This window comes from Salvelinus sp. IW2-2015, linkage group LG14 (genome assembly GCF_002910315.2).
Source record: "Salvelinus sp. IW2-2015 linkage group LG14, ASM291031v2, whole genome shotgun sequence".
NCBI lineage: Eukaryota > Metazoa > Chordata > Actinopteri > Salmoniformes > Salmonidae > Salvelinus > Salvelinus sp. IW2-2015.
The window spans coordinates 48,310,839-48,336,965 of record NC_036854.1 but is presented as its reverse complement, the minus strand read 5'-3'; the positions used below and the strand labels follow the sequence as shown (position 1 = coordinate 48,336,965).

The 26,127-nt window shown below is 43.0% G+C and overlaps 1 protein-coding gene across 1 annotated transcript; it reads left to right on the top strand.

Annotated features, from left to right (window-relative positions):
* Positions 1-9,668: 9,668 nt before the first annotated feature.
* Positions 9,669-25,846, top strand: LOC111973374 (enoyl-CoA delta isomerase 2-like). The gene is made up of 9 exons (XM_024000718.2): positions 9,669-9,782; positions 10,711-10,809; positions 11,372-11,554; positions 18,460-18,529; positions 22,902-23,004; positions 23,103-23,223; positions 23,664-23,753; positions 23,917-24,060; positions 25,133-25,846. The coding sequence occupies exons 1-9, from the start codon at positions 9,672-9,674 to the stop codon at positions 25,286-25,288; spliced, it is 1,077 nt and encodes a 358-aa protein (XP_023856486.1). The 5' UTR covers positions 9,669-9,671; the 3' UTR covers positions 25,289-25,846.
* The last annotated feature ends 281 nt before the right edge of the window (positions 25,847-26,127 follow it).

The following is a 26,127-nucleotide window of genomic DNA, read 5'->3' as shown; positions in this document are numbered from 1 at the left end:
AAAAGGAGGGAGAGAGAGATCAGAAGCATTTGCCATTAACTGATCGGGGAGGGACCTCGGAAGGGTATCTATTCGTGCTTTGATCGATTTTCCTTTGTCTGTCCAAGAAACAGACCACACTAATACCTCCTCTCATTACAAGAAGATCTAACGAATTTAACAATGGTACTTTGACTAGGTGATCAAGCATAATACCAGAAACATCCGACATACACTCGAAGATTACATTGTGGTATACCGGCGCTCTAAGGCATCTTATCGCGGGCTTAAGCCATCGGCACTGACGCCTGCCACCTACCTGTACGTGATGGTGCGAGTACAGTAGCAATAGGAAGATTCACGCGGTTTATGTACTCTTCACCTCCACTACTCCATATTAACTAATTAAGCCATGAGGCTTTGCACTTAACGCATCTACCTTACCCGTTTTCTAAACCCACTTCACCGTCAGAAATCAGCTTACAGATGTAGAGCCATCACATTTGGATGAGTAACCTGAGGAGCCAGTCTGAGATGACACTATCTTAGCATTCACGACGGACATAGGGACACTCAGACATCCCCTTTACACTGCGCTCTGATAAGTTTGTAACTGTCGCCACTGACCCGTGATATCGAAGATTAGAATTCTCATAAGTCTCATTACATGCGGAGACATATGTTTGCTATACATAAGGCCCTTTAACGTCACAACGCCTACTCTACCTGGTGTCAATGATACAATCTGATATTCTAGATTAGAGCCATATATGAAGATCTAGGTTAATCTCCTGCTCAGCCCCACTACCCTCACTCACTTCGTAGGATTAGAACCATACACTGGCAGCGTCTTATAGTGTTATCCGCTCATCTGGCATGCCTTTTTCCCCGTAGTCTTCGCACTACCTTCGCTCATCCAATTAGAGCCATAATGGAGACTAGGGATTTACCACCCCTCTTAACGTTCTCAGCTCTACGCACCTTGTAGAGCTCAAATGGGACTTGGGTCATAATCCATTGCGTCACACAGCGATGCTCCACTACCATATCAGATTAGAGCCATAAAGGCACTGGCATGCTGCCACTTCCCCTCGTCAGCGACCTTATCATGATTTGATGTCGCATCAATACGAGGATGCTCCAGTTCGGACTTTATCAGAGTTTTTCTACCTCCAAGGCAGCTCCATCTCATTTACACATCTTGACCCTCTTCATACAAATCATGCCCCGTAGTTGTGCCATGCATAGGACGTAAAGCCAAAAACTCCTCTGTCACGCTTAGGCTGGAGTCCACTCCGCGGATGAAAAATTGACAACTGGGAATGTCAGATGCTCATGAAATTCGAGAGCTCGGTTGCTCCTATCTACAGCCAAGGAATATGCATGAAATCTTGTCCCTTTTCTTCACTCACCAAGTCATTGACTCATGATTCTAGATGTCATTAGATAGAGTGTGACGAAGATTATCTGAGACCCAAATACTCTACTGGTGTTCTATACAACTACCCTCCTCGGCCATTGGTGTTTATCGTCGTATTTAGAGCCAATTTACAAAGGGCACTAGGCATCTACCGACACCCCGCTCAGACTCACATTTAAGAAAGGAGTTGTGGCCTTTTTTCTGGCAAACTTCGTCACACCACTACCAATCTTATTAGTTATAGCACATGCCATAGAGTGGAGATTTATGGTTTATGAACTAGCACATACACCATCTACCCATAATCCAGATTCTGTACGCCGTAATGAGATGTAGGCTAGTACTGGCTACCGCCTGCCATCTATCAGCGATTATCGCTATCTAGTTACTGCACAAGAAAAAGGAGCAAACTAGGGCCAATTGACACCACTGCAGCCTGGCCTTAGCTGAATTCGTGGTACTCCTTATTGATTTAGAGAGCCTAAGACGCTGGGACGTGCTCGAGAATATTCTACCTTGAAAGACTCGCCCCACTACCTGTTTTATTCCTCTGCCTTTTGTAGCCTTTGTTCCATGTCCATATTCTTGTTTTTTGGTCCGCGTGTTTCGTTTCATGTAATAGTCGTACTCAGTATTGAGTCATAAGCTATTCTATGCGAGTCTACCCCCACATCACTTATCGTCCACACACACGAAGCGACACAGGTATTTCTCTAGCTACCCTCCGTGAACATTATACTCCGACTCCCACCTTGTTTGAAACCCCCGTTCTCTCATGTCCACCTTCCCGTTGTTGCCATTTTTGCATGGGTCACTACCTTGAACCAGTCTATTCTAAAGTATTTAGTAGAATCATGGAGAGCTTGATGTACTCGGACCGACTGGCTGTGCCTGCCTCATAACTCATTGAAATGAAAGCAGCACCTAGCTTAAGACTGGAGCTCAGGAGATAATGGGAGAGTAGGTTAGCTCATCACCGACACTACCACTATCAGGTTGACAAGAGGCATATTGTGGGAGAGAGCAACTAGGCTTCGTTAGTCATGTACGGTCAGAGCATCTGTAACAGAACTTCTGCGAGCTAATGCTGCCAGTGAGAGCCATATAGCGTGCGGCTCATCTGAGGCATGCGGCACCGCGTTTTATCACATAAATTCCAAGATCCTCCCAGGGGGCCGTAAAAAACCTTCTTCCGCGGCCGGATGTGGCCCGCGGGCCTTGATTCTGACATATGTGTCACTGCGGGACTAACTTCCCAGTGAACTGCGACGCTGACAGCCGCGCGTGCAATTCAAATAAATAATCATAAAAATGATGGATATTAAACATTTGGGTACTTATATCGGTTGAAAAATGTAATTCTTGTTAAACTTCTTAAGGCTATGAAAACGTACCCATTTGAAACTGCCTATTTCTCAACCCCCGAAACTAGAATATGCATATAATTGTCAGATTAGGATAGAAAACACTCTGAAGTTTCCAAAACTGTCAACATTTTGTCTGTGAGTTAAACAGAACTGATATTGCAGGCTAAAACCTGAGGAAAATCCAATCAGGAAGTGCCCCTGTTTTTGAAACCTCTCTGTTCCTATGCATCCCTATTGCCCATTTAAAGGGATATCAACCAGACTCCTTTTTCTATGGCTTCCCTAAGGTGTCAACAGCCTTTAGACATAGTTTCAGGCTTTTATTTTGAAGAATGAGCGTGAACGACCACATTGCGTCCACATTGCGTTTATAGGTGGGGGCTCTCAGAGTGAGTTGTGCGCAAAAGGGAAAAGCAGCCATTGTTACTCCCGGTCCTAGTGAAAAGCCAACTGTCCCGGTTGATATATTATCGAATAGATATTTGAAAAACACCCTGAGGATGGATTATGAAAAACGTTTGACATGTTTCTGTGGACATTATGGATATAATTTGGAATTGTTGTCTGCGTTGTCGTGACCGCTCTTTCCGGTGGATTCCTGGGCATAACGCACCAAKCTAACGGAGGTATTTGGATATAAAAAATATCTTTATGGAACAAAAGGAACATTTGTTGTCTAACTGGGAGTCTCGTGAGTGAAAACATCCGAAGATCATCAAAGGTAAACGATTAATTTGATTACTTTTCTGATTTTCGTGACCAYGTTACCTGATGCTAYGTGTACTTATTGTTTTGTCGWGCGATCGATAAACTTACACAAACGCTTGTATTGCTTTCGCTGTAAAGCATAATTTCAAAATCTGAGACGACAGGTGGATTAACAAAAGGCTAAGCTGGGTTTTGCAATATTGCACTTGTGATTTCATGAATATGAATATTTTCTAGTAATATTATTTACCTGTGGCACTATGCTACGCTATGCTATTCAGGGTTGCTGATGACAATTATCCTGGATCCGGGATGGGTGGTTCAGAAAGGTTAATCTAACTGTACTGTCCAATTTACAGTAGCTGTTACAGCGAAAGCATGCTATGCCATTGTTTGAGGACGGCACCACACATCAAAATATTTTTCCACCGGCACAGGTTTCATAAATTCACAAAAAGCGATGAAATATTCACTAACTTTTTGAAAATCTTCCTCTGATTTCCATCCAAAGGTTCCCAGCTATAACATGTAGTGTCGTTTTGTTAGATAAAATCCTTCTTTATATCCCAAAAAGTCMGTTTAGTTGGCGCCATCGATTTGAGTAATCCACTCGTTCAACAAGCAGAGAAAGGAATCCGAAAACCTACACCTAAACTTTGTTTCAACAAGTCAAAATACGTTTCTATTTATTCCTCAGATACCCTAAAATGTAATCAAACTTTAATATTTCTTTACGAAAAGGAGTATGWTCAATAGGAAACCGATTTTAGCAGGTACGTCCTGTCTTCTTGGCACGTGCAAACACGAATTTCCAAGACTGCTTCCCTGTACTAAAACTGTTATTTCTTATTTGTTTTGCCTGAAACCTTGAACATAGACTGCTGACACCCTGTGGAAGCCATAGGAATTGCATCCTGGGAGCTAGAATTGAGTATGCCCTTATACTTGCCATTGGAAGAGCATGGTCTCAATGTCAAACAAATTCTGGTTGGTATTTCTTTGGATTTTCTCCTACCATATCTATTGTTTTATACTCTCCTACATTATTTTAACATTTCTACAAACGTCAAAGTGTTTTCTTTCCAATGGTACCAATTATATGCATATCCTGGCTTCAGGGRRTGAGTAACAGGCAGTTTACTTTAGGCACGTCATTCAGACAGGAAGTGGAGAAAATACGTTTTTAAGGAGCCTTTTGGTCCTAGACTTGGCGCTCCGGTACCGCTTGCCATGCGATAGCAGAGAGAACAGTCTGTGCCTTGGGTAACTGGAGTCTTTAACCATTTTTGGGTTTTTCTACTGACACAACCTAGTATATAGGTCCTGGATGGCAGGAAGCTTGGCCCAGTGATGTACTGGGCCGTACACACTACCTTCTCTAGCACCTTATGGTCAGATGCCGAGCAGTTGCCATACCAGGCAGTGATGCAACCGGTCAGGATGCTCTCGATGGTGCAGCTGTAGAACTTATTGAGGATCTAGTGACCCATGCCAAGTGTTTACAGMGYGGGGGGGGGGGGGGGGTTGTCATGCCCTCCTCACGACTGTCTTGGTGTGTTTGGACCATGATTGTTCATTGGTGATGTGGACACCAAGGAACTTGAAACTCTCGACCCGCTTCTCTACAGCCCTGTTGATGTTTCCTGTAGTCCACAATCAGCTCCTTTGTCTTTCTCACATTGAGGGAGAGGTTGTTGTCCTGGCACTACACTGCCGGGTCTCTGATCTCCTACCTATTGGCTGTCTCATCATTGTCGGTAATCAGGCCTACCACTGTTATGTCGTCAGCAAACTTAATGATGGTTTAGGAGTCATGTTTGGCCACACAGTCGTGAATGAACATGGAGTACAGGAGGGGTCTAAGCACACACCCCTGAGGGGCCCCAGTGTTGAGGATCAGAGTGGCAGACGTGTTGTTGCCTACCCTTACCACCTGGGGGTGGCCCGTCAGGAAGTACAGGACCTAGCTGCAGAGGGAGGTGTTTAGTCCCAGGGTCCTTAACTTAGTGATGAGCTTTGTGGGCACTATGGTGTTGAAGGCTGAGCTGTAGTCAATGAACAGCATTCTCACATAGGTGTTCCTTTTGTTCAAGTGGGAAAGGGCAGTGTGGAGTGCGATTGAGATTGCATCATCTGTGGATCTGTTGGGGTGGTTTGCGAATTGGAGTGGGTCTAGGGTATTTGGCATGATGCTGTTGATGTGAGCCATGACCAGCCTTTCAAAACACATAGCTACTGATGTGAGCGCTACGGGCGATAATAATTTAGGCAGGTTATCTTCGCTTCCTTGGTGGTCTGCTTAAAACTGCTTGAAACATGTATGTAATACAGACTCGGTCAGGGGGAGGTTGGAAATGTCAGTGAAGACACTTTCCAATTGGTCCACGCATGCTTTGAGTACACGTCCTGGTAATCCGTCTGGCCCGCGGCTTTGTAAATGTTGATCTGTTTAAAGGTCTTGCTCACATCGGCTATGGAGAGCATTATCACACAGTCATCCGGAACAGCTGGTGCTCTCATGCGTGCTTCGGTGTTGCTTGCCTCGAAGCGAGTATAAAAGGCATTTAGCTCGTCTGTTAGGCTCGCGTCACTGGGAAAGGAAAGGAAAAGGGAAAGGGAGATACATAGTCAGTTGTACAACTGAATGCATTCAACTGAAATGTGTCTTCCGCATTTTACCCAACCCGCCGAACAGTGGGTGAACTGCCTTGCTTAGGGGCAGCTCGTGGCTTGGTTTCCCTTTGTTGTCCTCAATAGTTTTCAAGCTCTGCCACATCTGACGAGAGTCAGAGCCGGTGTAGTAGGATTCAATCTTAATCCTGTATTGACGCTTTGCCTGTTTGATGGTTCGTCTGAGTGCGTAGCGGGATTTCTTATAAGTGTCCCGATTAGTGTCCCGCTCCTTGAAAGCGGCAGCTCTAGCCTTTAGCTCGATGCGGATGTTGCTTGTAATCATTGGCTTCTGGTTGGGATATGTAAGTGCGGTCACTGTGGGGACGACGTCGTCGATGCACTTATTAATAGGCCAATTACTGAGGTGGTGTACTCCTCAATGCCATTGGATGAATTCCGGAACATATTCCAGTCTGTGCTAGCAAAACAGTCCTGTAGCGTAGCGTCCGCGTAATCGGCCACTTCCGTATTGAGCGAGTCACTGGTACTTCCTGCTTTAGTTTTTGCTTGAAAGCAGGATTCAGGAGGATAGAATTATGGTCAGATTTGCCAAATGGAGGGCGAATGAAAGCTTTGTATGCATCTCTGTGTGTGGAGTAAAGGTTGTCTAGAGTTGGTTGCACGCGTGACATGCTGGTAGAAATGAGATATAACGGATTGACGTTTGCCTGCATTAAAGTCCCCGGCCACTAGGATCGCCGCTTTTGAATGAGCATTTTCTTGTTTGCTTACGGCCTTATACAGCTGGTTGAGTGCGGTCTTAGTGCCAGCATCAGTTTGTGGTGGTAAATAGACGGCTACGAATATTATAGATGAGAACTCTTGGTAGATAGTGTGGTCTCCTGCCTCAGGTTAGCAATACCTAAAAACTTCTTTAATATCATTGTGCACTAGCTGTTATTGACAAATAGACACACACCCCTGCCCCTCGTCTTACCAGATGTAGCTTCTCTGTCCTGCCGATGCATTGAAAATCCTCTGTATTATCCATGTCGTCGTTCTGCCACGACTCGGTGAAACATAAGATATTTCAATTTTTTATGTCCCGTTGGTAGGATAGTCTTGATCGTATATCATCCATTTGGTTTTCCAATGATTGCACGTTGGCCAATAGAACAGATGGTAGTGGAAGTTTACTCACTCACCTACGAATTCTCAGAAGACAACCCGACCTCCGCCCCCTTTTCCTCCATATTTTCTTCACGCAAATTACGGGGATTTGGGCACGTTCCTGAGAAAGCAGTATATCCTTTGCGTCGGACTTGTTAAAGAAAAAATCTTTGTCCAGTTTGAGGTGAGTAATCGCTGTTCTGATGTCCAGAAGTCATAAGAGACAGTAGCAGAAACATTATGTACAAAATAAGTTACAAACAACGCGAAAAAAGTAACAAAATAGCATGTAAAACGGCTGCCATCCCCTCCGACGCCATTCTACATGTCTTTTCCATAACAAAGGGGATTACATGATGTGATGGGCCAAATCCCAACTACAGATGCATGCAAATTGGGATTTGTTCCCCAAAGTAATAGACATGCATTTACATTGTCTTTCCAGAGCGGGACGGTGCTTTTTTTATATGTTATTTTTTATTTGTGCTTTATATGTATCATATAAAGTGGTGGAAGGGACGTAGAGCGGAAGGCACYTTAGTGGAAGGGATACGTATCCGTATCCGCTGGCTCAACGGTGTCTTAATGTAACTGCGTTCAGACGGTGTCTTAATGTGATTGCGTTCAGACCCCAGTACCTCGGTATCATCTGGCAACAGAGCAACTAGCTAGCTAAAGGCTAGGTTGAAGATACCACTGTAGCTAGCAACCCCCACCTAATAATTATCATCAAACGAATATGCATATCCTTGCTTCAGGTCCTGAGCTACAGGCAGTTAGATTTGGGTATGTCATTTTAGGCAAATTGAAAAAAAGGGTTTGACCTTAACATATGTGTCAGAAAAATATGCAAATTTCCTCACTACACGTAAATATGAGTGTTTCTGCATCTGCCAGCTACATTGCCTGATTGTAAGCGAACCACATAGCGATTTGAGGAAGTGGAGGACCGTATTCYGATACGGATTCTGTTTACTAGCTAGCTAGTAAAAAAAATATATTTGATTTCCCCCCACTGCCAACAATACACTATGCGTTTCAGTAGATAAACTAAAGTTAGCTAGCTAGGAGGCTTGCATGAAAAATAACTTACTTAGCTAGGCACCGCAAAGAGGAAACATGACACGAGGAGTGTACAATTGAGAAGGCACCCCTATTATTGACTTTATGCTCTCCGTCCAGTAGAGGTACGAGATTGCATGAAAATGACGTACAGCGTAATGAACACGTCACGTCATGATGTAACCAGGGCATTAGCCAATGGTGAAAGCAACGAAGGTGAGGGGGAGGGTTCTTGATTGTAAACAGCGATTTAATTTATTCGAATTGTCTTGTACAACCAAGTCTGCTACTGTACTTTGGACTGAAATTACCCCACTGTCATGTCTGTAGCTTTACGCATATTTTCACCGTGGCAATTTTTCAGGTAAAATTAGCTAAAAACATCACACTCACAAGGTGGATTTACTGCTAACTTGACGTGGACATGTTGCACGGAGCTGAGGTCAAACTGAGTATATTTGAGTTTATCTGTTCCGTATGAAGGGAGCAAAAGCTTGCTAGTTTAGCATAACTCAAGTATTAATGTTAACGAATGGTCATGGTTTTAAAACTACATGGGTTTATTTTCACCATGTGGTTGGCACGAGAGCCTCTATCGGTGCCTGTATTTAGCTAAGGTTGTGTCAAAGATGTCATGTTCTGCACAGATAACGTTACTGGTTAATTTCTGCACGACTCACGAGCAAGTGGTGTCTGCCTTGCTTGAAAATATGTTTACTCAACCATGCTTGCTAATAATCGCTGAGCTGTTCTGTAGGAGATCTACCGTACCCAAATGACCTTACATTCCAACGTATCAGCTACCGCCACAAAAGCTTGCATGATGATRTGCTTGGTAGCTAGCTAGTTACTACTTCTAGTTAAAGCAAATATTCTGTGGTTATAGCTTGCTAGCAAAAGTAGCTAAACTTTCAATAACTATGACCTTTTCCCCACATCCGGATTTATGAGCCTTGCCTAATCAGACCAAAGGGGGTGTGTCTAACTACCAATGAATGAAAATCAGAAGAATGGTCAAGTAACTAATTATTGATGGCCCTTCGAATTCTGTCACAACATGGTTGTATCACAAACAGTACTGCAACTCTCACAGTACATTATGTGTCATCCTGTCCCAATCCTCCCCATATCCAATGCGATAATTTAAAAAGGCCACTGTAGGTGTTAGGAGCGATCTTAGTGCCCTCAGCCAAGTTAATTTGTGATTTTGCATTTTATTGGAACATTTAGGCTTATGTATCATATTATTTAGCCTTTGTGGCAGTTCATAATTGTTTAGGAAACAGTACCAGTTAGCTATGTCACTCATTTGTCCTGCAATGATCTCTTCAGGGCTGTCCACAACTGGTTCTATGATGGGGGTGACGGTGGAGCAATTCAACTGTGCCAAGAGTCAGATGGGCACGCTGAAGAAAGACCCTGGCAATGAGGCCAAGCTGAAAATCTATGCTCTCTTCAAACAGGTGAGAGGTCTTTGTTCTTAGCTACTTGGCTGTCATGTCTCCGAACATCAAGAGCATGAGCGATAGAGGGGGTGGGCTCCTTGTTTAGTTTTGCTGTGTCACAGTTGTATTGAGTAGCATCTTGCTGTCACCAGTTGTATTGGGTGGATGGCAGGAAGCTTTGAGGTTATAGGAGCGGGCCAGCATCTGAACGGTTGACGATTTTGAATCCCAGGGCTGACAGGAAAAATCTTGAGAGTTGCTGGCATCAACTCGGCTGACTTAACTGACCCTGTATGGCTCTTACCTCAGTGATTCACTATAGGGATAGCCATGCTAACTTCGCCCTCATGTCGGAGGCTAGCTAGTGCTAGGTATCAACAGCCAATCCATTAGGGTCTGGAAACTATAGTAAGCTTTGATTGGTCAATAGCAACGCGATGTCGTGGAGTATGTGACTACATTTCAGCTTTCCCCAACTTTGGTCCGGCCCTGTTCACGCTCCATCGCCCATGTCGCCCAACGGTCCCCCGCCCACTTAGGTTCCCTTCATTGAAAATGAATGGGACTCCGTTGTTTTATCAACCCCTATGTGCTAGCTAGATGTAGTTCTGCCATTAGGCTGTTGTGTGTATGTATGTGATTGGGTGTTTGCACGATGGATGCTGTGTCAGCAAAAACACAAGTTTCTATTGTACAGTAGATGAATAACATCTGTTGTAACGGTTGTAAAGCTATCCAGGGCAGTTTCTTAGTGGACAAGTCAAAGTAGTCCCTCCCTGTTTCAGTCTGTTTTCTTCCATTTGAGACCTAATGACAATGACCCAGATTGTTAACCTATCAGAGTGCATGAAGGAGACAGGATGAAGAAAGTAAGCCCTTAAAGTCTATTGGAGACACCGATCCTCTCATTTTAGTATCTTCTCTTCTCTCTTTGTTGTCTTATTAGGCTACTCAGGGACCCTGTAACACCCCCAAGCCAGGGATGCTTGACTATGTCGGTAAGGCCAAATGGGATGCCTGGAAGTCTCTGGGCTCTGTARCTCAGGTAATCTGCAGTCCGTTATTGCATATACATAACAGCACTGTCATACACATTTTTATTGAAGATGCAATCCGGGATCTTAAGCACTTAATTCATAACTTATTGTACGAATTGGAATTTGTAACATACTGTATACAGATTGCAAAACATGTTTGTTTTTTTGCAGGACGTAACATATCATACAAAATGGATGATGTAGTACACAACTTTACAATTTTCGGGGATCCGTTTTTGCTCGTGAGCACTACTTTCAAAACTACTAGCTGAAATTATACAAAAGCTCAGGAGCAATATACCCATTTGTCTATGAAGGCTATTCCTCCCAAGTTGGTTAAAAACAACAGACAAAAATGTGAGAAAGGTCAAACACAGCTGAAAATGATTGGAGTTAATAAAATTTTAAACAAATTAGAAGCATCCATTCTTATTGAATTTCACAATTTTCAGTACCCATAAAAAAACAAACTCCAATGTCCTCAATGTGGTAAAGTGCCATTTTCTTCACACAATGACATTGACAGGCATACATTGATACATTGTATAACTCTCTATTCCTCCCTCTCAGGAAGATGCCAGACAGCAGTATGTGGACCTGATTGACTCTCTCCTGGCTYCTGAGGGACCTGTGGTAGCCYCACAGCCCACTGGGAGCGCTGCCACCTTTGACACGCTGCTGGTCTCCACAGAGGACAACGTCACCACTATCCGGTTCAATAGGCCACAGAAGAAGAACGCCATCACTGTGGAGGTACATTAATTAAGTTATTAGGCATTAGTGTCATTGTCTATTCCCTCCTCCCAACATCACCCTTACTGGGGAAAAAAACAGGCTTCTGGCAAACATCTAGCGGCGACTTTTGAACTTCTGGCAAATCATTTTGTGACGCTTGTGCCAACATCTGTTTGCTGATAATAGGCCTAATCACCAACATCAGGGCCCAACCTCACTAATGCTCTTGTGGCCGAATGGAAGCATGTCCCGCAGCAACGTTCAACATCTAGTGGAAAGCCTTCCAGTAGAGTGAAGGCTGTTATAGCAGCCAAGGTGGGCCAACTCCATAATAATGCCCATGATTTTGAAATGAGATGTTGACGAGCAGGTGTCCACTAGGGCTGTGGTGATCATGAAATTTTGTCAGCTGGTGATTGTCAAGCAAATGACTGCGGTTCACGGTAATTGATCGTAAATTAAACAGATCTAAATAAACATGAGACTACATTTTCTTCATTTATTTCAGAAGAAAAGAATAGCATATCCTGCGTGTCCTTTATGTTTGGTCCTGATCTGGCTGTGAGTTACACTAGTTCATTTAGCAGACAAGATTTGTCTTGAATTCCATGTTATTATTTTATATGGAAGAATAAAATTGAACATGGCTGAAATAAAATAGAAAATATGTTCTCCAAAGGATTTGATGGAGTACGCAGAAACAGGTACTCCTACAGTTTAAGTCGGAAGTTTACATCACATATGTGTATGTAAAGCGCGAACCACTGCTTTTAAACATGACCGAATACAAACAGTGTACTATTCCTCCGCAAGGCAATCAAACAAGCTAAGTACCAGTATAGAGACAAAGTAGAGTCGCAATTCAACAGCTCAGACACAAGAGGTATGTGGCAGGGTCTACAGTCAATCACGGATTACAAAAAAGAAACCAGCCCGTCGCGGACCAGGATGTCTTGCTCCCAGACAGACTAAATCACTTTTTTGCTCGCTTTGAGGACAATACAGTGCCACTGACACGGCCCGCTACCAAACCTGCGGGCTGTCCTTCACTGCAGCCGAGGTGAGTAAAACATTTAAACGTGTTAACCCTCGCAAGGCTGCAGGCCCAGACGGCATTCCAGCCTCGTCCTCAGAGCATGCGCAGACCAGCTGGCTGTGTGTTTACGGACATATTCATCAATCCTTATCCCAGTCTGCTGTTCCCACATGCTTCAAGAGGGCCACTCTGTCCCACATCGTCCAAGAAAGCTAAGGTAACTGAGCTAAACGACTACCGCCCCGTAGCACTCACTTCCGTCATCATGAAGTGCTTTGAGAGATTAGTCAAGGACCATATCACCTCCACCCTACCTGACACCCTAGACCCACTCCAATTTGCTTACCGACCCAATAGGTCCACAGACGACGCAATCGCAACCACACTGCACACTGCCCTAACCATCTGGCAAAGAGGAATACCTATGTGAGAATGCTGTTCATCGACTACAGCTCAGCATTTAACACCATAGTACCCTCCAAACTCGTCATCAAGCTCGAGCCCCTGGTCTCGACCCCGCCCTGTGCAACTGGGTACTGGACTTCCTGACGGGCCGCCCCCAGGTGGTGAGGGTAGGAACAAACATCTCCACCCCGCTGATCCTCAACACTGGGGCCCCACAAGGGTGCGTCTGAGCCCTCTCCTGTACTCCCTGTTCACCCACAAACTGCGTGGCCATGCACGCCTACAAGTCAATCATCAAGTTTGCGGACGACACTACAGTGGTAGGCTTGATTACCAACAACGACGAGACGGCCTACAGGGAGGAGGTGAGGCCCTCGAGTGTGGTGTCAGGAAAATAACCTCACACTCAACGTCAACAAAACAAGAGATGATTGTGGACTTCAGGAAACAGCAGAGGGAGCACCGCCCTATCCACTCGACGGGACAGTAGTGGAGAGGTAGTAAGTTTTAAGTTCCTCGCGTAACACATCACGGACAAACTGAATTGGTCCACCCACACAGCACGCTTGTGAAGAAGGCGCAGTAGCGAATTTCTTCACCTCAGAGGCTGAAGAAATTCGGCTTGTCACCAAAAGCACTCACAAACTTCTACAGATGCACAATCGAGAGCATCCTGTCGGGCTGTATCACCGCCTGGTACGGCAACTGCTCCGCCCACAACCGTAAGGCTCTCCAGAGGGTAGTGAGGTCTGCACAACGCATCACCGGGGCAAACTACCTGCCCTCCAGGACACCTACACCACCCGATGTCACAGGAAGGCCATAAAGATTATCAAGGACAACAAACCACCCGAGCCACTGCCTGTTCACCCCGCTATCATCCAGAAGGCGATGTCAGTACAGGTGCATCAAAGCAGGGGCCGAGAGACTGAAAAACAGCTTCTATCTCAAGGCCATCAGACTGTTAAACAGCCACCACTAACATTTAGTGGCCGCTGCCAACATACTGACTCAACTCCAGCCACTTTAATAATGGGAATTGATGGAAATGTATGTAAAAATGTATCACTAGCCACTTTAAACAATTCCACTTAATATAATGTTTACATACCCTACATTACTCATCTCATATGTATATACTGTACTCTCTATCATCTACTGCATCTTGCCATCTTTATGTAATACATGTATCACTAGCCACTTTAAACTATGCACTTTATGTTTATATACCCTACATTACTCATCTCATATGTATATACTGTACTCTATACCATCTACTGCATCTTGCCTATGCCGTTTTGTACCATCACTCATTCATATATCTTTATGTACATATTCTTTATCCCTTTACACTTGTGTGTATAAGGTAGTAGTTGTGGAATTGTTAGGTTAGATACTCGTTGGTTATTACTGCATTGTCGGAACTAGAAGCACAAGCATTTCGCTACACTCGCATTAACATCTGCTAACCATGTGTATGTGACAAATAAAATTTGATTTGATTTAACTTAGGTTGAGTCATTAAAACTAGTTAACCACTCCACACATTTCTTGTTAACAAGCTATAGTTTTGGCAAGTCGGTTAGGACATCTACTTTGTGCATGACACAAGTCATTTTTCCAACAATTGTTTTACAGACAGATTATTTCACTTATAATTCACTGTTCACAATTCCAGTGGGTCAGAATACCACTAAATTGACTGTGCATTTAAACAGCTTGGAAAATTCCAGAAAATGCTGTCATGGCTTTAGAAGCTTCTGATAGACTCAAATTATTTCAATTAGGCTATCGGAGGTGTCTTGTGGATGTATTTCAATGCCTACTTCAACTCAGTGCCTCTTTGCTTGACATGGGAAAATCAAAAGAAATCAGCCAAGACTTCAGAAAAAGATTGTAGACCTCCACAAGTTCTGGTTCATCCTTGGGAGCAATTTCCAAATGCCTGAAGGTACCACGTTCATCTGTACAAACAATAGTACGCAAGATAAACACCTTGGGACCACGCAGCCGTCATACCACTCAGGAAGGAGACGCGTTCTGTCTCCTAGAGATGAACGTGCTTTGGTGCCGAAAAGTGCAAATCAATCCAGGACTACCTCAAGGACCTTCTGAAGATGCTGTGGGAAACAGGTACAAAAGTATCTATATCCCACAGTAAAACGAGTCCTATATTGACATTGCAAGGAAGAAGCCACTGCTCCAAAATCACCATAAAAATGCCAGACTACGGATTGCAACTGCACATGGGGACAAAGATCATACTTTTGGAGAAATGTCCTCTGGTCTGATGAAACAAAAATAGAACTGTTTGGCCATAATGACCATTGTTATGTTTGGAGGAAAAAGGGGGATGCTTGCAAGCCGAAGAACACCATCCCAACCTTGAAGCACGGGGGTGGCAGCATCATGTTGTGGGGGTGCTTTGCTGCAGGAGGGACTGGTGCACTGCACAAAATAAATGGCATTATGAGGAAGGAAAATGATGTGGATGTATTGAAGCAACATCTCAAAACATCAGTCAGGAAGTTAAAGTTTGGTTGCAAATGGGTCTTCCTAATGGACAATGACCCCAAGCATACTTCCAAAGTTGTGGCAACACAACTTGTTTGGCCTGAAAAAGCGTGTGCGAGCAAGGAGGCCTACAAACCTGACACAGTTACACCAGCTCTTTTTGTGCAGGTTTGTACACTCTTCATCAGTCTTTCATTCACAATTTGACAAGCACTTGTTTGGMAGGCTACTGATGATCAGCAGCATTAGATCTTGGAGAAGCATAATTACTTTGACTAAACGGTCATATGGAATTTGACTGCCATCATGACTCGTGATCGCCAGTGTTGCGGTAATACGGTCACCGTAACTGCCCTAGTGTCCACATACTTTTGGTAATGTAGGGTATATATTTTTCAGCAATAAAATGTCCCTGCCTTGTATAAATGCTATATAAACAAACAATGTAGCTAGCATAAACTGGGACTTAGGCCTACTAAATCTACCTTTAAATGTGTGGCCAACTGTTCATAGAAAGACACTACATACAAAAGTTGTCTCCAGCCAAGCCTAAACAAAATAGATTCAAATGATCAACTAAATATGATCTTCAATATAGACCGGGATCTCTATAATTTAAGAGCCAGTTGTCTACTAGTTGTTTATTTTTCCTGACTCAGGTGTATATTGCTCTAAAATGAATTATTGTTAACTTACATCTCAAAGCCATGCAAGGAACCTTGACCTGGTGCACACATTTATCTTTCCTTAGTTTGAAGCCTTCAGTCAATCTGTCTTGATTACATCTAGAAAGAAAGAGAGAAGGAACAACACATGAACAAGATGAGCTAGCTTCTAGTTTAAAGCAATGAAAGATCTAATTGTTACAAAGAAGGAATTTATACCGGTAGGCTACATTTATGATAATACATGTATTTGCTTACCGTATCAAGTTTGAAGACGATTCAGTCACAAAGGGTTTTGATGCATCCTCTTTCAACACCACGGTTAAGGGAAGGGTATCCATCTACGAAAGTGAACTTTCGCTTTGTCAAATCAGCTAATATTGTTGCTACCTTAGCTGTTGTTCTAGCTAACATTTTATTGAACAGTGACACTAGCATATTGAAATGCATATTGTTATTAAAAGACAGCAATATATTCACCTAAAAAGGTTTAGGCAAATCATTAGTTAGCTAGCTAGCTATCACATTAATTGTGCAAAAATATGATAGCTAGCTAAGCGATAGCCATAAAGCATAACATTGCTAACTAGGCATCAATTAGCTCACATAATTTGAAAGTATATTAGGTAGTTTAATTAAGTTAAGACACTCACCGGACAACGTTGGTAAGTAGCTAGATAGCTCAGTTTCCATTTTCCAACAGTTCTCTTCTTCCACTGACTGGTCATCAGCTGTTACTGGTCTTGGAACTCGTGTCTACCATAAACGGCTCCTGGTAAACTGTTTGCCACTAATGGCAATAAATATTGTTGCCAAAGGTTTGCCGCAGATTCCGCAGTGGCATTTTGTGGCACGCCTTGTACAGTGGCTTACGAAAGTATTCACCCCCTTGGTATTTTTCCAATTTTGTTGCCTTACAACCTGGAATTAAAATAGATTTTTTTGGGGGGGTTTGTTTTATTTGATTTACTTAACATGCCTACCACTTTGAAGATGCAAAATATTTTTTTTGTGTGAAACAAACAAGAAATAAGACAAACTGAACTTGAGCGTGCATAACTATTCATCCCCCCAAGTCAATACTTTGTAGAGCCACCTTTTTCAGCAATTACAGCTGCAAGTCTCTTGGGATATGACTCTAGAAGCTTGCCACATCTAGCCACTGGGATTTTTGCCCATTCTTCAAGGCAAAACTGCTCCAGCTCCTTCAAGTTGAATGGGTTCCACTGAATGGGTGTTCCCCTTAAACCATTCGAGGGTTGCTTTAGCAGTATGCTTAGGGTCATTGTCCTGCTGGAAGGTGAACCTCTGTAACCAGACTCAAATCTCTTGAAGAGTGAAACAGGTTTCCCTCAAGAATTTCCCTGTATTTAGCGCCATCCATCATTCCTTCAATTCTGACCAGTTTCCCAGTCCCTGACGATGGAAAAACATCCCCACAGCATGATGCTGCCACTAGGGTGTTGTTCTTCAGGGTTATAAGAGGAGTTAGGTTTGCGTCAGACATAGCGTTTTCCTTTGATGGCCATAAAGCTCAATTTTAGTCTCATCTGACCAGAGTATCTCCCATATGTTTGGAGAGTCTCCCACATGGCTTTTGGCGAACACTGAACATGTTTGCTTATTTTTTTCTTTAAGCAATGGCTTTTCTCTGGCCACTCTTCCGTAAACCCAACTCTGTGGAGTGTATGGCTAAAGTGGACACATATTCCAATCTCCGCTGTGGAGCTTTGCAGCTCCTTCAGAGTTATCTTTGGTCTCTTTGTTGCCTGTCTGATTAATGCCCTCCTTGCCTGGTCTGTGAGTTTTGGTGGGCGGCCCTCTCTTGGCAGGTTTGTTGTGGTGCCATATTCTTTCCATTTTTGAATAATATATTTAATGGTGCTCTGTGGGATGTTCAAGGTTTCAGATATTTTTTTATAACCCAACCCTGATCTGTACCTCTCCACAACTTTGTCCCTGACCTGTTTGGAGAGCTCTTTGGTCTTCATGGTGGTGCGCCTTCATGGTGGTGTTGCAGACTCTGTGGCCTTTCAGAACAGGTGTGTGTATATATATATTATATATATCTTTTCATTTCATTTCACCAATCTGGACTATTTTGTGTATGTCCGTTACATGAAATCCAAATAAAAATAAATTTAAATTACAGGTTGTAATGCAACAAAATAGGAAAAACGCGAAGGGGGATGAATACTTTTGCAAGGCACTGTAATAGTGAAATTTCCAACTGCCTGTGCACATCCCAAATATCCAGTAATCATCCAGTTCTTCAATTCTATTGTTTTCCTCCTTCTATCCAGATGTACAACGAGATCATCAAGGCTCTGGAGGAATCTGGCAAAGATGACTCTGTCATTACTGTAATCACAGGTAGAGCCAACCGACCTCTTCATCCCATTTGAAATCGTGAATCCATTAAAGAGGGTATTGGTGATATGAATATGTGACCGACCGGCTCGATTTGGTCTTGTGTAGCAAAATTTGAATATATATATATTTTTTTTACATTGGATGAAAGTAGAGCCTCAGAGCTAGAAAATGGTATATCACACACTACAGTTGAGGAACAATGGGAAAGTAATTCTGCTTTGAAAGTTGATAAACTTGTAACCTCACTTTTGAGAAAATGGCCCTTGAATGTTTTGGTACCGACTGGAGAGCTCTTCTTTGTCTACACCCATTCAGCATCGTTCACACCCTTTTAAGCTTCAGCTCCACCCATCTCTTTAAAGATTCACATGTGAGGCTATGTACTAAACCACTAAAGATTTCAAGACTAAATGCTGACTTATACTACGGGTGTTTTCGTTAATTTAATCTAGTGTGCTTGGGGCGTTTAACTCAGAGCGTTATCAGATTGTCTGTTCGTAAATTCAAAGCGTTTCGTTCTCGCAGCATTCATAGCGTACACTGGACGATCTGGCCGAAAAGTAGGGTTGATCCGATCYTTCTGACGTAACAGCAGTCAAGCACCTAAGCTAACTGACTAAAGTTAGCTAGCTTGCTAGCTACTTCCAGACATAAATGAGATAACCCCTCACTCTGACCATTTTACTTGCCCTAGCAGAGCTGGTTAGGCTGTTTTCATGTTATCCAGAGTGTTGGTGACTGTAACTGCTGCTGGCAACAATTTAATGAAGCTTTTTTTGCCGACGTTTACTGACACCGGCCATAATCAAATGGGTGTTGAACATTCATAAATTGATCGGTTATGCTGCGCTCTGGTACACTCAGACGAGAGTGCTCTGAAATAAGAGTAGATAGCCAGAGTGAATTACCAGCTACGTCTATTGACAGTTTTCACAGTGACATCATAAACATTCTATTGAAATAGTTACTTGCATAATGGAYTCTTGTTTAGACATGTCGCTAGCTAGCTAAACAATGAACCATAATCCCAACTCATAACATTACTTCCCTGCATGAATCTGCAGGTAGCAAACCAACCAGGTTCAATTACTACACAGATCATACACATAATYTTAGCTAGCTAGKTAGCCAGCTAACGTTAGCTAGCTAACAGTAAACTGTTTTTTGAAATGAAAACAACTTTCTGACAAAATTAGTAACGTGTAATATCTGAAAATGTAGCTAGCTAGACTATTTTATCCATATACATGGATGGACACTTCTCCCTCTCTGTCACGGATGCCATGGTTGCCCTTAGTTTGAAGATGTAATCTGAAGACAGGTGTTTTATACAACAGCCTTCTGTGTGTTCTCTTTTCGACTCCCACTACATCTCCTATCATACTCTGTTTCCACCGTCTGCATATTTGCAATTAATGCCAGATTTTTCTCTGTCATTCTCTAATTCCACTGATTTCAGAACTCGGTCCTCCAGAAAGTGGAGAGCAACATTTATGCAGTTCTACAACGTGATATCTTTCAAAAAAGCAGCATTACAAAGAATTACCTAAACATACTGACCAGCTCARATTATAGACAGAAGCGWGCTACATGGCGGACCAATCTGACCTCGTCTCTCGGCATGTCCAGCCCACTCATTATCTAGCGGGAAGGTTGCTGACTTTTTCGTGGCTAAACAAACTAGGCTTMAAATTTAACAATTGTATTCATATTTACAGATGACATACAWGTTTGTTATTAAGGCACATGAAAGTTCACATGTTCCAGTAGGCATTTCTGCKAAAAAAGTTTACGTTCATGTGGCGCTCCTGTGAAGTAGTGACGCGCGACAAACGCCTAGTTTCCTGAAACGAGTCACATACAGTGAATTCGGAAAGTATTCAGACCCCTTGACTTTTTCCACATTTTMTTACATTACAGCCTTATTCTAAAATMTATTTWAAAAATACTCAATCTACACACAATACCCCATAATAACAAGGCGAAGACAGGTTTTTAGAAATGMTTGCAAATGTATTCCAAATTAAAAACAGAAATACCTTATTTACTTAAGTATTCAGACCCTTTGCTATGAGASTCGAAATTGAGCTCAGGTGCATCTTGTTTCCATTGATCATCCTTGAGATTTTCCTACAACTTGATTGGAGTCCACCTGTGGTAATTTAACTGATTGGACATGATTTGGAAAGGCACACACCTGTCAAACCAAGCCATGTGGTCAAAGCAATTGTCCGTAGAGCTCAGAGACAGGATTGTGTCGAGGCGCTTATCTGGGGAAGGGTATCAAAAAATATCTGCAGCATTGAAGGTCCCCAAGAACACATTGGCCTCCATTATTCTTAAATGGAGGAAGTTTAGAACCACCAAGACTCTTTCTAGAGCTGGCTACCCGGCCAAACTGAGCAATCGGGKGAGAAGGGCCTTGGTTAGGGAGGTGACCAAGAACCCAATGATCACTGCCAGACTGAAGCCACTCCTCAGTGAAAGGCACATGACAGCCCTCTTGGAGTTAGCCAAAAGGCACCTAAAGACTCTCAGACTATGAGAAACAAGATTCTATMGTCTGATGAAARCAAGATTGAACTCTGGCCTGAATGCCAAGCGCCACGTCTGGAGGAAACCTGGRACCATCCCTACGGTGAAGCATAGTGGTGGCAGCATCATGCTGTGGGGATGTRTTTCAGCGGSAGGGACTGGGAGACTAGGCAGGATCGAGGCAAAGATGAACAGATCAAAGTACAGAGATCTTTAATGAAAACCTGCTCCCGAGCGTTCAGGACTTCAGACTAGGACGAAGATTCACCTTTCAACGAGACACAACAACCCTAAGCACACAGCCAAGACAACCAAGGAGTGGTTTTGAGACAAGTCTCTGAATGTCCTTTAGTGGCCCAGCCAGAGCCCAGACTTGAACCCAATCAAACATCTCTGGAGTGACCTGAAAATAGCTGGTCTGCAACGCTCTCCATCCAACCTCACAGAGCTTGAGAGGATCTGCAGAGAAGAATGGGAGAAACTACCCAAATACAGGTGTGCCATGCTTGTATCGTCATACCCAAGAAGACTCAAGGCTGTAATCGCGGCCAAAGGTGCTTCACCAAAGTACTGAGTAAAGGGTCTGAATACTTATGTAAATGTGATATTTCAGTTTACATTTTTTAAAATAAATTACCAAAAATGTTTACGAACCTGTTTTTGCTTTGTCTTTATTTTATTTAACCTTTATTTAACTATTCAAGTCAGTTAAGAAGAAATTCTTATTTACAATTACAGCCTACCCTGCCAAAGCCTAACCTGGACGACTCTGGGCCAATTTTGCGACGCCCTATGGGACTCCCAATCACTTCCGGTTGTGATACAGCCTGGAATGGAACCGGGGTCTGTAGTGACYCCTCTAGCACTGAGACTCAGTGCCTTAGACCGCTGCTCCACTCGGTAGCCCCTACACACAATACCCCTTTGTGGTACTGTGTGTAGATTGATGAGGAAAAATAACAATTTAATACATTTTTGAATAAGGCTGTAACCTAACAAAATGTGGAAAAAATTCAAGGGGTCTGAATACTTTCCGAAGTCACTGTATGCACTGCTGGGCCAAAAATTAACACTAGGACTAAAGAAAAGCCAGAACACAGTATATTACACACAATTTATTATGGTGCACAAAAAAGCATGTGGTTGCAACATACTGTGTGTGGGATTTTCTTCCTTTAGTCCACAAGTGTCAATCTCATTCCACGGAGGGCCAAGTGTCTGGGGGTTCTCTCCTCCCTTGTACTTGATTCTTGAATTAAGGTCACTGATTAGTAAGTAACTCTCCTCATCTGGTTGTCTCGGTCTTAACTGAAAGGAAAAACAACAAAAAAACAGCAGAGGCTCTCCATGGAATTAGTTTGACACCCCACCCCTGCTTTAGATCATTAAAGGGTCAATCTGTGATTGCTACATCCATTTTTTTGACTTTTAAATGAATGATATATAGCCATTGAGTCTTGGAAAAATACAATTTATAAATGCCTCATGAGCTTAGTTCAACTGTCTAACCCCACCAGAACCCAAAATATAAGCTGTAAACGATGTAATTGTAAACAAACACTCTATAGCCTTAAAACATGATTAAATGTTGGACATTGCTATCGTGGATGGACAGCCTTTGCATTCATAGCTCTGTCTATTCATTTAAGAGTACTTATATTCCACCAGCCCCATCCCTTTGAATTTTTACCAAAACGGTGGCAGAGTGCCCCCTTTATTCTTTGAATTGACCCTTTAAGGCTTTACAGTGATGCAGTGACTTGCAAATCCATTTTTTATTGCAGTGCTCCAGTCTTCTTAATTGTTAAATGTGGCCATTCTTGTTGACCCCCTCAAGGTAGTGGAGACTTCTACTGCAGTGGCAACGACCTGACAAACTTCACCAAAATCCCTGAGGGCGGGATGCAGCAGATGGCAAAAGATGCRGGCGAGTTGCTGAGGTTAAGGACTTACCCAAAAAGAGCAGGCAAGAGGTTCACTTTGAGGGAACCATTTTCATAACACCTGTGTGTGTGTGTGGGGTGGGGGGGTTGTGTAGGGAGTTTGTCAAAGCATTCATCGACTTCCCCAAGCCCCTGATTGCAGTGATCAACGGTCCGGCTGTGGGCGTGTCCGTCACTCTACTGGGCCTGTTCGAGGTGGTCTACGCCACGGAAAGGGTAAGGTGCTTTGTCATTTCCACTCAGTGTTGGCTTAGAACACATTTATATCGTCCCTCTATACATGTCTGTTAGTTGATAATACAAGATTAGCATTGGTTTATATTAGGGGTATCAAACTCCGGTCCTGGAGAGAAACTGGGTGTCCAGGCTTTTGATCCTGTCCACCAGCCCCGACATCTTCACTATGATTAATTGATTTTCTGAAACGTGTGTTGATACTGGGCTGGATGAAAAGCTCTCCAGGATCTTAATTGGAGACCACTGTTTTACATGCATACCTCAATCYAGGTCAAATAAGCAAAACAGTGTTGTGACCACCAGTGCACCACCCCTACCACTACGTCCACATTGCCATTCTCCACTTMCKWTTRTCACTATACTCTGCCGTAAGCGGTTGGGGCTTTTCCTGCCTAACTTGTGCCCTCCCCTCCTGACAGGCTACACTCCACACCCCCTTCAGCCAGCTGGGACAGAGCCCAGAGGGCTGCTCCTCTTACACCTTCCCCAAAATGATGGGCAATGCAAAGGTATGGATACTCCCCCTTGTTCCTTTGCTGCAACTGATGTATTTCATAGAGAGGTTTTCCCAGGTATTTATTTTACTTTTGTTCTTTTCGTATGTATTTGACTTGCAGTTTGAATTGAATGAAATGACACTAAATGGACAACGTTGCCGTGCTCTGTGACTAGGCCAGTGAGATGCTGCTGTTCAACAAGAAACTGACAGCCACCCAGGCGTGTGCCCAGGGCCTGGTTACCGAGGTCTTTCCCGACAGCAGCTTCCAAACCGAGGTGGCCACCAGACTGAAGGCCTATGCCAAGCTTCCCAGGAATGTGAGTCAAAGCCCTAGCAAACATTGGACATCAGACAACGTTTGAAATGTTTGTGTGTTTTGTATAAAAGTTGTGTATTCAGAAACATTCCTGAACGAATCAATATTGATGAAAGCTGGTTGTATTTTACATCATTCCTGGAACGTTCCAAAAGGAAGTGATGTATTGTTGGCCGTGGCTGCGCTTCCGTGGACGGACTCCTTTTTCCTATTTTAAGTGACCGGAGCCACATTCTGGACATTGAATTTCATTCACAATTTCATTGACATTTTCAACAAGGTCTGATTTGATTACAGCACAGTTTGCAGTGATTTGAATGAATATTCCAAAATGTTAAGTGTCAGTATTATAGCATATGGCAGTATATCTAGGCCACAATATTACATCACCACAAAAATAAGCAGGGAAAATGTTACAGGAAAGCTGTAATTAATTTTGTGTCGTCCGATGGCAATGCTACAATATGTGCACAATTGGTAGGGAGTTAGAGACAACTAGGAAGCAAAATTATAGTTGTAATATGGTTAAAACACAGATTGTTCTGCTTCAGAACAGTAGAAAGACAAGCCTATAATTGTTTGTCATGTCGTGAAGGCTTTGAATAGATTTCAGCTCAGATATCCAGCCGTTGATTCCGCTGTGACATTGCGGTCGTTTGGGAAGTACCATTCACTTAGTATTGGGCGAGGCATAACCAATACACTTTTGAAATGCATCCACAGTTTATAAAGTCACAGGCTTGATGCCTTTATTGCATGCAAGGGATATGGGACCAAATACCAACCTACTTATGGTTCCCTAAAAAGGTGGACTAGATGCATAATGTGCTTTTTATTTCTAATTGAAAAACCTGCTATGCATGAAAATACCATAAAGGGCTGTAGACATCAATTGATCTTACATCCAAATTGCTGGAGTTCAGGGCACAGCATTTTGAAACATGTTTATTATTTTATGTCAGTCATATGTAAGTATAATGAAACCAAAGACACATTTACACATTTTGTGGACAGTACAGTTTTTTTTTATCCACTTTTTTTATTCTATCTATTGCTGTTTCCTGGCTGTCTAGTCCCTAACACTTTCCAAGCAGCTGATCCGTGGGACAGAGAAGGAACGTCTCCACACTGTCAACGACCAGGAGGTGGAGCGCCTGGTGGAGCGCTGGCTCTCAGACGAGTGCATGCAGGCCATCGTGAGCTTCTTCCAGGCTAAGGCTAGGCTGTGAGGAGGTGATCCTCCCCCTGCAGAGTCCCACAGACAGAGCCCACGGAGCAGAGTGCCTAGTCTGAGTCGTGTTCATTAGGTGCCAAGCAGAAGAAAAACTGACTAACAGGGAGGGACTACCACTACCTGTTCTTAAAAGAAACACAAATTTCTGTTTTAATTGATTAAAAAATAAAATAATTGTATGTTTTCCATTGCGTGCCCTAATGAGCATTATCCACATTACACCAGCCTTAAGCAGATGCCTTATTTTCTACAGTTTTATCAGATTGGCTTTGTAAATGAATTATAATAATACACAAAACCCCATTTTGTACATTTAACCGTTGATCTGGTTAGTTTTGCATTTAACATATCTGGGCATTCCCTGTTTTGAAACACCTTTGAAGGAATGTGGACTAAAGCTACCAAGGGGTGTGTATTGTACATTGAAGGTGGGTAGTGCCTTAGTCCAGATTGCCTTAGGACTGAACAAAGGCTTTGGAATACCTTCCAAGAGGATGTGTCTTGTACTGTCCAGTGGTTTTATATGCACTAAAAATCACTTGTGGAGATGACATAGTTGGACGTGTGAAACAATATCTGTTTGAAAATAAATCTATTTCTGCAATCAAACAAATATGTTTTTCAATGTCTTTTTGTGACAAAGGGACAATGATTTGAGGAAGAGGATAGTGATGGGTTGTAGGATAAGTCTGCCCTTTCACTTAATATTCTACAGAGGGCGTACTGCACKAAAAAAAACGTATTCAACAGCTCTTCAGCCTTCATGCCAGAAATGTGAGTTTGTCCCTTTTCATTTGAAAGATGAACTATGGAAGTGTATTTGCTAATTGTATA